Source organism: Zootoca vivipara, chromosome 2 (genome assembly GCF_963506605.1).
Source record: "Zootoca vivipara chromosome 2, rZooViv1.1, whole genome shotgun sequence".
Lineage (NCBI taxonomy): Eukaryota > Metazoa > Chordata > Lepidosauria > Squamata > Lacertidae > Zootoca > Zootoca vivipara.
In genome coordinates, this window is record NC_083277.1 from 59,257,412 (window position 1) to 59,271,698 (window position 14,287).

Sequence of the window (14,287 nt, forward strand, 5' to 3'; positions counted from 1 at the left end):
CTACAATGTGGCCTATGCATTCTATGTGTCACTGATAAGTGCCCTCATTCCCTTGCTTGGCAAAACAGCCTGCTTTCATTGTCCTGTTGAACTGAGATGCTGTGTCTTTTTTTTTCTTTTTTCTTTTCTTTTTAAAAAAGCATGGTCTGAGTGTTTGCTTAAAATGAGTGATATTGCAGCTTACTAATACCAGCCTTTCTCTTTCTTTCCTTTCTTATTCCTTGTTGTTGTCTTTTATCAGACCAGTCTTTTGTGGACTCTAGCAAGTACTCCACTGCAGGGTCTCTCCAGGGTCTGGCCTTCTCCTGAAGTACGTCAGTCAATCTTCCCTTCCTTTTTTAAAATTTTGTTTTTCCTTTGTCATGCCCACATGTGGAATATCTCTACTAATAGCAGCAAAGTTTATGGGGGTCCATCACAGAAAGCACACCACACAACATTTGCTTTGCATATGATAGCAAATTACATATGGCATGTTCTACATTCATGTAAGGTTTCCCAATTTCTTACCTTGTATGGCATTAGCTCGTTGTGATTAATGTTCTGGATGTCAGCTAATTTACACTGTAAACCCCTGTATCTCCTCGAAAACCTCTTCAGCTGTTGGAAACCTACACTTTTATGTCATCCCGTTGGCGTAAACTGATGCTTTCCCTAATACTGCACCCCTTTTCTATATCATTCACATATAGAGCAATCAAATGGATATGGATTTCCAACCTATCTATGTACCTCAGGTTCAGGTCAAATTTAGTGGGTGCCTGGAAACCCATGCTGTGATTCCTGAAAGCGGAGAACCCTGTTTTGCACTGTGATTTCCCTCCAGTGTTCCAGCCCCACTTGAAGAGTGTTTGAGTCTCCTGTTGGCTTTCATAATGTACCAAAAGGGATAGACAAGGCACTCCCCAAAAGGGAGCAGACATGGATCATTGCTTATCACAGCCGAGTTTGGATCAGGAATGTTTGATAATACATACGAAGCCACTACCGCACCCACCTAACTGGCAGAGTAGGCCTGCTGCTTTCTGTGTTACAGTTGTATTGGCATTGCCTATCCTACATTTCAACATGGAGCAGTTGGGGAAATGAGAAAAAGCCAACTGAGGTGGCTTTAGATAGTCATTCGAGATTTTCACTTTGAAGCCCTCCTACAAATGAGGGGGCTTTGTGGCCACGCACCTGCCTCATATAGTATATGTATTATTAAATTTCTTTTTTCATTATTTCCTCTCTTTTTTAAAGTTAATTTGCACACTGTAGATAGCAATGTAGATCATAAGGAACCTTGTGTATACAGGAAAATTCAGATAATTAGTTCCTAGACAGCAAGGGACAATTCACTTAAGGGTGTTAAGAGTGCTTATGGTCAGCTACAGTTTTGCCAAATATATGTTCTTTGTCAGAGCACTCAAAGCTTACCTTGAGTGCACCCTCAACTTGGCTTCAGAAGCCTGCTTAGCTTCTGAATGGGCTTGTTCACATATTATCAGCCCTGAACTTAAGTCCCCAGTTGTCTTTGTATTTCCTTTTGTTCACGGACAAATACTGTGGTACCCACATTTGAATAGAAAGTGTGTACGTCCTATAACATTATTTGTCATAGATGCACTGGGCTGCACATCCAGCCAATGGGAGAGGCAATTAACACCTGGATGTGTGGTATACACCATAAAAGCAGAATCCGCCCTGTTCACTGGTTGATGGGGTCTGTTGTACGTCTGCCTTACTGTGCTTAACCCTCCCTTATAATTACTGCACCACACTCTGAAACACTGAGAGGAATATACATTTTCATGCTCACTTAGATAAGAAGAGTTCTCATAATCTCCAGCTGCCTCAAACTGCGCCAGAGGTAGAAGAGGTTACCGCTGCATGCTGTAGTTCACCCTGACCTGTTCGCCTACTTTCTTTCTTCTATCTGTCTGTCTGTCTTCACTTTCCATGAGCTTAATTCAGAAATCGCCTATCCTAAATAGACACGTATCAGAGACTCTTGGGGTCATGTCATGAATCTCTGAGAGTGAGCAGCCAGCTTTTGCAACCATAGATGAAAACATTCTCAATGTTAAATGTACCAGCAGAATCAAAAGTGCTCATTCATAAACAAAAGGCACTTAATATGCCTAAAGACAAGTGCTTCACCCTGTATACTAGAACTTGAACAATCCAGGGCATAAATGTGAAGGCTAAGACAACTCAGTGTAGGTTGTTTTTTTTTAACCATACAGTATGCAATCTATAAAGAACTGAGCTTATGCAAGCCTTCCTTGAAATAAATGAAGTTTCCAAGGGAGCTATGCTGGAAAAATTGCACCCAAAGAAAATGAAAACTCACAGACCTCTTTAACATTCCCTCCACTGTTTTGGATTTGCAGTTTAAACTGGGAAGCATTCTCAGTTGTAAGCTCCTCACCCCCATCCCGTGGTTACAGAAGCTGTGACCTCCTTCTAGAAATAGTATGGGTCAAACATAGTTGTCTTAAAGCGTCAGTTCAGCATATTGCTAATCACAGACGAAATATTAGACACAAGCCTTATATTTGATCAACATGTGAGCTCTGGTCTATATGAACAGATATGCCTTTCCTAGTAACCTCAGTTAGGACACCCACCTACAGTACCAATCTGAATAACAGACATAGTCCTTTAAATCTCCTAATAGGAAGCAAGACAGATGAGGCTCCTTCTGCCGCCTAACTCACCTGCTGGGTGATACACCTGGGAGGGAGAGTGTGACAGGGCAAATAACGAGCTACAGTAACACTGTCTCCTGATTTAGTGGAATATTTAAAGGACCACGCCCAATGTTTGGCTAGTAGTCCTCTCCATTTTTGCAGCTATGCTCACTACACATAGCTGCCAAGTTATCCCTTTTTTTAAGGGATTTTCCCTTATGCTGAATAGGCTTCCTCGCGAGAAAAGGGAAAACTTGGCAGCTATGTCACTACAGTGACATTGATTTGTATATTAATATTGTGGAATTAAAATCTGCATACCTAAAACCTTCCATTTTTACTTCTGCTTGTGGTGTGAGCAGTGAAATAGAACAGCAGGAGCTTGGAGCTTGCAGTTTTCAAACTGTTGCTTTTGATTTCGCCATGCCCAGAATTTTAGATTTCCTGTTTTAAGACACTGGCTGCATAGGTAGCACATGAACAGAGTGTTTTCACCTCCCAAAATAAAGCACATATTTGCTGTTGGAGATAGAAGTGATCACTTCCTTGGCAAGGCTTTGTACGTTTAAAGCAATTGTTTATGCAATGCACAGAAGTGATACAAATTGTATTAATTTATACTGCTGTCTGTGTTTTTGCATAGGCTCTCTAATACATAATTGCAATAATAGTAGTCATGCATTGTGCAACAATGATTCAGATCTGCTTTGCTAAAATTGCAAATCCGCTTTTGCAGATAACCATGCCAAGTGTGAAAAGCCATCATGTAGACAGACAGCCATATATCCATGAGAATAAAACCATGGGTGTCACATACCAGATGGGTGGGGTATAAGTAAATTATTATTATTATTATTATTATTATTATTATTATTATTATTATTATTATTATTATTATTTTACATATACCTACTAGAAATTGCTGATTAATCATTACCTATGTCACATTCCCATTTGAAATGCTCAGATAGCATACTGACATCAGCATCCATCACTAATATTGTTTGTCTTTTTAGAGCAAAGTGGAATTTCAGTGGTTAGTTAAACAAGATTTTGCCTACAGCATCATGCCATTTTACACCACACTCAAGGCATGCCATAGCTGCTCAGAAATGCACAGTCAATTATGTGTGTTATTTTTTGTGTGAGGGGTAAAGCTGGGCCACACACACACACACACATTCATGGGATCATTCAAAAGTGGGGACTTTAAGGAAATGGGGAAAATCTTACCTTTGTAATAATACAAGGTGCATGAGGCACTTTATTTTCTGTTCTTTATTTCAACAGTAAAAACAAAAGGCCTTGCCTATCGAGGTCCCCAAGCCACCCTCAAATAAATTCACACAGAATTTTTGTTTAAGGTTTCTGACATATTTTTTTGGCCACAACTTTATTGATTACAGAATGTGAGTGGTTGCTTAGGCATTGGTTCACAACTATCTGTTCCCACCTAGAGGTAAGAACAGAACTGACACCTGCAAGCCTACAAGAGTCAATAAGGGAAAACATTTTTTTGGGAGAGAATAGAGCTGGGTGCCAGGCCCTCACCTCTCCCCAAATGCTCCCAGGGGCTCTTGCGTGGCCCTAGCCCCTTGACAGGGGTTCAGACAAGAGCATGGTGAGCCCCTGGATTCCTTTAACGGAATACGCTTGCAGCAGCAGCATTGGAGGGGCAGGCACAGCTAACCATACCCCCTCCACCAACCAAATTTAACCAATGTCTAACTGCAACCTTACAAGTTGGGATGATTTTGCTACGCAGTAGGCAAAAACCAAATGGCACCAGCCAATCACCCAAATGGAAAAATTCCTACCAGGCCCCTGCCCCAAAGCAGACGACCCTATGACAGGCATAGCAAGGTCAACGTGAACAGCCCTAAATATAGGGAGGGTGGGCGGGTGATCCGATGTGTGCAGTGAAAAGAGGCAGCTCAACTCTGCGCGTAGGGAATAAATAGCCCCTTGGCCGTCAATCATAAACTGCAACATCAAATTTTCCCCAGTGACCAAGAGGTGCCCAATAAGATTCGTGGCCATCCAAACTAACCCGCCCAGCAACAGAGGGATGCCTTGTTTGCCCTCACTGCAACACATGCTCTCCATGATCCTGCATCATTCCCAATGGCATTCTGTCTCAGGAAGATCAGGTGGGCTGCTCACAACCACAGCAGCGAGGCTTTTGTTGTTGCTTAAGAAAAAAAATGAGATGGAACTCCCCAGTTACCTTGTACTTAAAGAAAAGAAGAAAATTCTAAAAATTGCCCTGCATCCCAAAGGTCACTTTTCAGGGAGTAACCTTCCCCTCTCAAAACTGGGGAAACTTTGGAATGAAAGCAAGTGTCCAGCTTCTCTCCCTTCAGTGAGCCATCATACATACCTTGCTGTATGATGCTGTATTATACTGTATAGCTCAGGAATCATCCAAACCAGGCTTCATCAACCTTGGCCCTTCAGATGTTCTGATATTGCAATTCCCATCATCCCTGACCACTGGTCCTGCTAGCTAGGGATCATGGGAGTTGTAGGCCAAAAACATCTGGAGGGCAAAGGTTGAGGAAGCCCGACCCAAACCCTTCACTAGAACAACAGTCATATTTCACTGGTAGTGGTGTTTTTAACCACACAGTTTTTGTAAAGCCATGAAATATTTTTTCATTTTTTTCTTTTATAGATGATGATCATCATTATTATCATAGGTTATCCTTATATAAATTAGAACATGATGGAGAAAGATAACAGCCATTCATTTTAATTTTTTAAAATACATTTTGCTTTTGTCAGGTTTTGGGTGGGGGAATCCTGCGATATTTCCCTTTTCAGAATCAATTTCACATTGAACCAGAAAAAAAGCCTAGGTGGTCCTGTAACCAAGACACTTAAAGTACAGAAGTAGCATGATAAGGCTTTGGCAGAATGGAAATAAGAAACCTTTTAAGCAGAAATGAATTCCAAACATCATTCTGCCTTTTGACTTGTAATTTAATTCAGAAGTATTAGGCTTCTTCAGCAATAGTAATGGTAGCTGTTCTTTGAAAACCTTACACTTATGCTATGTTTTATTCCATTTCTCTTCCATTGGCACAGTTTCTTGTATTTAGCTATAGTGAAATGTTAAGCTTTCCTAAAAGGAGAAATCGTATTTGCTTAGAAAATCATTGCCGAGTTAACAAATGGCCAATACAGAAAATCTGCAAAAGCAGTTTATTCACTTCTAGGCGCTCCTTTATTGTTAACAGCCTAATAATGATGTTCTAGAAAGGACAGTCAAAATTACCTATATGGGGTAAGGTGTAGTAAGTGCAAAGGTGATAAAGGTTAGCCACAGAAAGTTTCTCCCACCCAGCATGATACCATACGTCTGCCAATTTCTTATCAGAGTTTCCAAAATCCACAAGAATTTTAGTAGCCACCACTCTGATTGGACACAGAATGCCTTAACCACCTCTTAGGAAAGAATTCCTAATATCATCTGGGCTATAACACCTGTCTGGTATATGTGGTGCCATAGAGTAGTAGGCAGTTGTGGTGATATCACCCCTTTAAGACTGGTTTATGGGAATGGGTTAGAACAGGCATCCCCAAGCTTCGGCCCTCCAGATGTTTTGGACTACAATTCCCATCATCCCTGACCACTGGGTCCTGTTAGCTATGGATCATGGGAGTTGTAGGCCAAAACATCTGGAAAGCCGCAGTTTGGGGATGCCTGGGTTAGAACCTCAGAAAAAAATGAGCTTACATATAGCTGTCTCCCGTAAAAGGCTTCAAGGCCAGTGTCACAAGGTAATTGGGTGGAAGAGGTGAACACCCATGGTCTTAAGTTCCCCCAAAACCTGGATTGGTGGGAGCTCTCGGCAGCCAGCCAAGCCAAGGTCAGCATCTATTTGGGCTTTTGATAGCATCTTGTTCTGCTGCTCAGCCTACTGAGATTTAAGATTCTGAATACCAGCTGCTGGAATTGTAAGTGGGTAGAGTGTCTTGCTTGTGGTCTTCCCATAAGGCATCTGGGTGGCTACTGTGAGACTAGGATGCTGAACTGGATGGGCCTTTGGCCTGGTCCAGCAAGTGGTTCTTATGTTCTAATGTTTCCTCTAGTTTGGAAATATCAAGATCATTCCAAAACTGTTGACATAGTAACAGCTTTCCAGTGTCTGGATAAGCCATCTTTCCTGCTACATTCAGATTTTCAATAAATACGTAAACATTCAGAATTTAAAATGTTAAACAGTGAAAGTTTAACCTGTGACCATATTCTTATATGTGTTCCTTTTTCCAGAGATTAAAGAAATATGTTGCTTGTAAAGGCTTTATTCACACTATGCTGGTCTTTTGAAGAAACAGGAGAGAGACTCCAGATTTATTTTTTAAAGGAAATGGCTGTTGTGCTACCACAACAGGTCATATCCTTATGATGCCTAGTTCCAAATGCATAATTTATTTTCATCCTTTCGTCTTTTGTTTTACTTCATTTAGTCATTGCTGTTTGCTTAAACTGCCTCCCTCTTGCTGATTAGTCTTGTAATTCATGCACATATGGCGATGTTTGTGGAGTAAACATTCCTTCCCACTCCCTGGTCTGCAAGTCTTTCACATTGCTTGGTTCTTATCAAATTAATGCAACTGCAATTAAAGCACAGTGAATTTGAATCAGTTATGGGTCTGAGTTCTTTCCCAAGAAATCTGCCCAGATGTTTGAGATGCTATGCAGCTGGCATTTTAAAGAGGTGAACCTGTGACCACAGTCACCACAAACCATATGTAACTCCCAGCTTAAGGATGTGTTTCCTTACACTAGGTCATTTTGGGCATTACATAGAAGGGCTGAGACCAGATTATCATTGCAGATCTTTCTAGGTCTAAATGTCTATACATCCTGATGCATGAATGGATTAATTTGAAGTGAGTCAATTTCGTCCCTTTGGCTTCAATGTGATTTTAAACTGGCTTAAAAGGAAAGACTCTAGCTTAATTTGTCTGAAGCCTGGACTGAGTTATTAGAGTCACCATGTGATGCAAAACACTCTACTGAAGATGTCTTGGGAGGGGGGGGAAGAGAATGAATTCAACTTTAGCAGGAAATTATTTATCAATCACAAATGACATCTTTTCGAGGGCTGAACTGGAATGGGATATATAGCTTTCAGCTGTGGTGTTACTGCTTCCTTGTGGTGGAAGCTCCTTCATAGCAGTGGTAATTTATGCAAGCCCTAATTACCCGGGTAAGCCGCCTAGCATGACAATTCTCAATGCCAACATCACACATACATCGTGGCAGCTGGCAAGCTAACTGCACAACCTGAGAGACTCATATATTCAACATTTGCATACATTATTGCTTCCAAGCATAATGCCACCGCAACCAGGTGTAAACAATTTCTACAGCTGAAAAAAAGGCAAGGGCTTCTGGACTGTTCACTAGCTGGCTTGTTTGAGATCAGGGGGTTTGTGTATTGCCAAGAAAAAATATAAAACCAAGGGCTTGAAGTCACGCAGAATACAGAACATTATAAATGTATGCATGGTGTTGGCAAAATGGATACAAGTTTTCCTGCTGCTCCATAACACTAGAGGTTGGGCTCACCCAATGACACTGGCTGGCAGTAGATTCACAACAGGCAGAAGAAAATACTTCTTCATGCAATGTGTCATCAAGCTTATGGAGTCCACTGCCACAAATAGTTGTGATGGCCATTGTCTTGGATGACCTGAAAACATGATTAGACACTTTCATGAAGGTCAAGTCTGCCAATGGCTATTGACCATGATAGCTAAATAGAATATCCAAGTCCAGAGGGAGTATATCTCAGAATATTAGTAGTGTAGGCAACAATATTTGGGAAGGGCAATTGCCTTTGTGCTCGGCTTGCAGATTTCCTGGAAATATTTGGCAGGCCACCATCAGAAACAGGATGCTAGCCTAGATGGACCTTTGGTCTGAACTTGTTATGTTCTTATATAGATGGCCACAATAGTTTGAAACTATGTTGGGTTGGGGGTTAAGGATTGCCCAAAGTTACAGTTTGACAGTTGAGAGCTTTCTGTGTGATCAAAGTATGCTGCAGTTACATTTTAGTCTTTGCAATGACACCCCATCCTCCTACTTTTAAAACAAATAAAAGAGGAACCATATTTGTAAGCAATTGTCTGATTTTTTTAAAAAAATATAAAATGTTGATTTTAATTTCCATTGAATAGACTTTTTACTGAAATGTGCTTGATTATTGTAAAACTTTCTACTGATATCTCAAAGCCTAAGGAACTTTGGTTTGAAGTTTGGTCCTTCATTAAGCATGTATCTTAATTAAAGATGTAAGTCTCCTGTAAGCATTACATGTGAATTACATCCCATTAAATATGCTTGGGAGATGTACTATCCCAAGCCCTTTTAAAAAAAATTTCTGGGTATATACGTATGAAATAAGGCCTAAATCCAGCACAGAATTAGGCATGCTTAAATAAAAATCTAAATTGCAACACAGATGAATGAACTGCTAGAAAATATTTGGAATGTTCTCTTGTACAGTATGATTTATCTCTTTCTTTTTTTCCTTCTCCATTTAACAGCTATATCTGGCATGATAGTTCCCCCCATGTGAAAGGATTGCCTTGAAGAATTTTACTAATGAAGAACTTGGATTCTGCTTCAGAACAAAGTCTGACACAAGTCCCAGAGCGGAACTTTTAACTCAGGCCTTTTTCTCTCTCTCTTTCTTCCTTATTAAGGAAAAAAGGAAGAATCTCACAATAATTGCAATGTTTTTAACAAAATAAAATGGTGGGGGAAAACCCGTCCTTGCAAAATAATACTGAAATTTACCCGGAGCCTGCAAGTGGAAGGTATTGCTTTGTGCTGTCTATCCTACGTTCTTGGGGGAGAGATTTATTTTGTGTCATGAAGAAAAATCCACTTGTGTCTTCTTGGTTTTCGATTAACTCAGTCACTATTTGTCTTTTACAAATCATAATGGGAGAAGGGGTGCCATCACTAGGGACTCTTTTCTAAAAAGGTGTAATGAAGGGAAATAAAGTGGCAACACTTTTTTTAAAATAATAAAAAAAACAAGTTTGTGTGGAACAGAAGTAGAAGTGCCAGAATAGGGGTGGTTGTTGTTTTTCTTTCCTTAGAAGAGTAATGGCAGTGCCAGTTAAGGGTTGGCTTATTTGTGTTACTCCTCCAGCGGCAGTTCACTCATCTGATGTTTTGCATTCTTGGGAGGTGTGTGTGTGTAGTTCTGTGGGGTATGTATACACACGCGTACGTGCATATGCACACATAAATGCACACACGCTTACCACATTAGGATTCCATTTTAGAGGCAGTGAGAATTTTTTTTGGGGGGGGAGGGGGGCATCTCTCTTAGAATATTGTACTTAGGTGACTGTGTAAATAATGCAAGACAGAAAAATTAGCAAAAGTGTAGCTAAGGACATGCATATCCCACCTTTTACCTTGGAAAACCCAGTGCCTCTGGATATAATGCTAAAAACTGCAGAATTAGATTAGCATGGCTCTATCTCTCTCTTTCTCTCCGTCTTTAGCTTATATCAAACTTTTCCAAATGAGTGGCCTCCTTAAGTACAGTTTAACCCTGTCTACACATACAAATCTCTTTGGGATCTGGTGTGGCAGGACAAAGGCACAAACGTGAGCCACTTCATTACATTTCTGCATATTCTCAACGGAAATATATTTCCTACCTTACTTACATGGGGTTTTTGGTTTTGTTTGTTGGGGCCAGGGGCAGAAGACAACTTCATCCTGCCGCCCCAGAGATGGCCCAGAAGCACACATGCACACAAAACGACATGTCCGTATCAAGCTGCGATTGCTTTTATATCAGTCAACCCTTTCGGTTTGCAACATCCTCTCTTAAGCAACAGGTAGTGGCATTTTTTTTATACACAGAAAATTAAAATATGAAAAAGGGCGGAGGAGACGGAGTGTTATGTGAAGGTTTGCAAAGTAAACCTCACATGAATTTAGCTCTCATTATGTAGGGAGCGTACTTAGTTGACGCTGCAGAAAACCTCTAAGGATGCATTTACCTGATTGTTTGACCCCTTTGCCATTGCATTTTGTATGTAGTTATAAATACTGTAGATCTTTTGGGGTGAATTTTTTTTTTTTGGCCAAAGTTATTGTTCTATTTATACAATTTAATGTCTTAAGACAGTTTTTTTCAATCACATACACAGTCACACACGAGAATTACTGCATATTTTGCAAAATGAGCTCACTACCTTTAAGATTGCACATGCTTGCAAAATGAATTAAAGAAAAAAAGCTTTTTTAAAAAGAAGAATTTTGTAAAATATCCATATAAATAATGTATTTATCTTTGGAATTTGTACATTGCTTTTTCCCTGCAGCATCCCAGTTTATTTTATTGTGTATGTTTGCTATGTGAAAAGTGCTAATTTGTTTGGTCATTCACAGGTGTATTAGCTGTTTAAATGTGATTTTAATACAATTCATTTATAGGGTTTTTTTAGTAATTGTTTTAAACCATGCTTCCATTTTGGTTTAATTTTCACTCAAAAGCCATTGTCTATTTTTGTATTATTTGTAAGTTAAGAAGGTTTTTTCCCCAATATATGGCAAAAGGTAGCATATTATTCTTGTAGCATTTAGTTATGTAGGTTTTAAAAAGTATCCTTTGCTTTTGAGGCTTATAAAAAAAATCTAATGCTGTTTTACTCTATTAATATGCATGGAATCTCTCCCCTTTGGAGTGACGCATTTTTTGTGCATTAAATATGGGGAGAAACTTCATAGAAATCAATGAAAATACTTTCTTTCTTGTCTGCTTGTATATTTCTCTGTCTTTCACATGAATATAAACCAGCAGATTGGATGCCTTAACAATGCAAATCATATTCATTTCACTTGTACATTGTACTGCGCACCAGAACTGTCAATCATCACTAACATTCTAAGGAGAAAAAAAGAGGAATTTGAAAAGCACAAAAGACCTGTTTTGTTACCTTAAGACAATGTGACTTTTTTCTAGCCAAGCAACAATGCTGCAACTGTGCATGCTTCCTGTTTGAATTTTGCAATTGATTTCACTCAGATATCACTGTGTGATCTTTTGGGAAGGGGAGCGGGGTTGGGGGGAGGAGAGAAAGAAAGAAAGAAAAAAATCCATAAGGTTTTTGCCCCTAGAACAATAAGAACACACTCACATATAAAGAAACTGGAAAATATAAGGAATATCAATGTATTGCTTCTCTATCGTTCAAACATTTATTCTAATTCACATAGTAAGCAACGGCACTGCAATGTAATCAAATTTAAAGCCATATTTTGTCCAGTGATGCCCTCCACTGAACCCATTCAGACAGAGTTGCACCTGTATAGACACTCATACAAAGTCATATACATGTATAACCCCTTTCCTTCAACGTCCAAAGATCCTTTGAACAATAGGTAGAATTTGTTTCTCCAAGTATTTATAGCGCGCTGATAAAAGGAAATTTATATTTAAAAATCTCCCTGCCCCAAATAGATCCTATGACTTTTACATGATTCTTAAAGATGCCGCTCTTAACAGAATATGGCTTTAAGTGGAAATCACCATGTTTCAGTCTTTACAAAGTGAAGCCTCTGATTGGCTGAGTTGTGTGGAGGACGCCCATTTCCTCTGCAGTGTACCAGGCTGCATCTAAAAAGAAGTCATCTCTGAATCTACTTATCGTTCACCTTCTTAACTAAACCTTTTGGAATAGACACACACACTGTACAGTTCTATTGTTAGAGAAAACTAACTACTGTAGAGATTGTTATAATTTTTTTGCAGAAATTCAAGCTGTAAAAAGTTTTCAACTTTCACAATATTTAATTAAAGTTACTTCCTGTCTGTGAGTGCAGCTCCTGGCTGTGTATTTATTCATTTGGCTCTGCGAAGTTGACAGAGAACGAAAAGTACTGAATGTCAGACAGCGGCAACTGAATGGACACCCCTTCTGTTGTAAAATATGAAGCAGCAAAAATAGGGGGAAGAATGCATTGTGGGTTGCTTATGATAAATCTGCCGTAGGGGAAAAATACATTCTGTACTTACAGCTCTGAAGAGAACCACCATGATCTTGGGGCTCTGTTATGCATCTCAGGAGCTATTGGGCATAAATGGTCCATTTGTGGCTAGCCCAATGTCTTCAGTGTTGGGAAATGCTTCATTTGCATGGAGGGAGCATAGTTCAATGCTTTGGCACATATTTTGTAAACAGGCAGTCTCGGGTTCAGTCCTGGGATCTCACTGAAAGAATGTAAGAACAGTGTTGCTAGATTAGACCAAAGTCTAGTATTTTATATCCAACAGTGGCCAACCAGATGTCTATTGGAAGCACACAGACATGGGTACAACCAGGGCTTTTTTTCAGCTGTAACTCACTGGAATTCAATTCTGGCACCTCTCAGGTGGGCATCCTTGACATTATAACATAACAAGGGAGACATTTATGGTGAGTTCCGGCACCTCTTTTTCTAGAAAAATAGTAGTGAGTACAACAGTCTTGTTCTGCTGTTGTTTCCCTCAACCGGCATTCAGGAACACGTAACCACTGATCTTGAGGGGGTTGTATACATCCATCTAGACTGTTGATAGGCCAATGAAAAGCCTTATCATCAATCAATTTGTCTGATCCCATGTTAAGGTTGCCTATGAGGATATAAAAGGGCTTCCTAGAGTGGCAATGGAAAACACCCAAAGGCCTAAGAGAGCTGCAGTCAAGAGTAGGCCGTACTACATGGTCAAATAGTCTGACTCAGTATAAAGCTGCTCCACATACAATAAGTGGCTAGCCTAGGGCTGTCCAGATATTTACCGGACTCCATCTCCCATCAGTCCCTGCCAGTACAGACAGTGGTTGGGGGATGATGGTAGTTGTAGTCCCAACAACACCTGGAGGACCACAGGGTTACCACCCCTGACATGGGCAGTCCTATTACTTATGCTCCACATTCTTCAAAATGGAAGAGTATTGGGCAACCCAAAATGCTTCAGAAGGCCGTGAATCACAGTACATAGATATGCGATCATCTAATGAGGCGGTAGTTTCATGACATCATTATTTATCAAACAGTGTAGTACTACGCAGTGATTCACCCTAAGTGGAAAAGTTCTCTATATTTCAATTGGAGAGAAGTAAGTATATTAAAAACAATGAGATATTCAGCATGGTCCCAACTCATGCTTACTCAGAAGTAAACTCCACTGTATTCAATGGACCTTGCTTCCAGGCAAGTGCGCAAGGATTGCATACACAGCTCTAGCTGTACTGTACCTACAGTGCCCTGGAATGCTAGTTTTCAAATCTCTGCTCCCTCTGCTACTAAAATGATGGTCCCATCACTATCATTTTGGAAGCTACAGCCAACGGTGGAGGAAAAGGAGTGCCGGGGGGAGCACACCGCCCCCGGCAGCGCGATCCCAGTAGGGTGCCATCACGGCTGCCCCTCCGCACGCGCTGGGTGCCACGCCCCTGCAGACGGCGTGCCACGCCCCCGGGATGCATGTCACCCCCGCCCCCACCTGCTCTCCACCCCCCCCGGTGCCGGAGCATGGAGCTCCACCATTGGCTATAGCAAAAGAAGGTAGTTGATTTAGAGA

The 14,287-nt window shown here is 40.4% G+C and overlaps 1 protein-coding gene across 8 annotated transcripts in view; it reads left to right on the forward strand.

Moving 5' to 3' along the window:
* EBF1 (EBF transcription factor 1) overlaps positions 1 to 12,540 on the forward strand; it is a 374,130-nt gene extending 361,590 nt beyond the window's left edge. For 4 of the 8 annotated variants that reach the window (XM_035105765.2, XM_035105766.2, XM_035105767.2 and 1 more), the window contains exons 16-17: positions 242 to 310; positions 9,240 to 12,540. In XM_035105765.2, the coding sequence (XP_034961656.1) occupies positions 242 to 309 (68 nt within the window). In that variant the 3' untranslated portion in view covers position 310; positions 9,240 to 12,540. The remainder of the gene's footprint in view (positions 1 to 241; positions 311 to 9,239) is intronic. The other 4 variants (XM_035105769.2, XM_035105770.2, XM_035105771.2 and 1 more) reach the window with 1 other exon arrangement.
* The last annotated feature ends 1,747 nt before the right edge of the window (positions 12,541 to 14,287 follow it).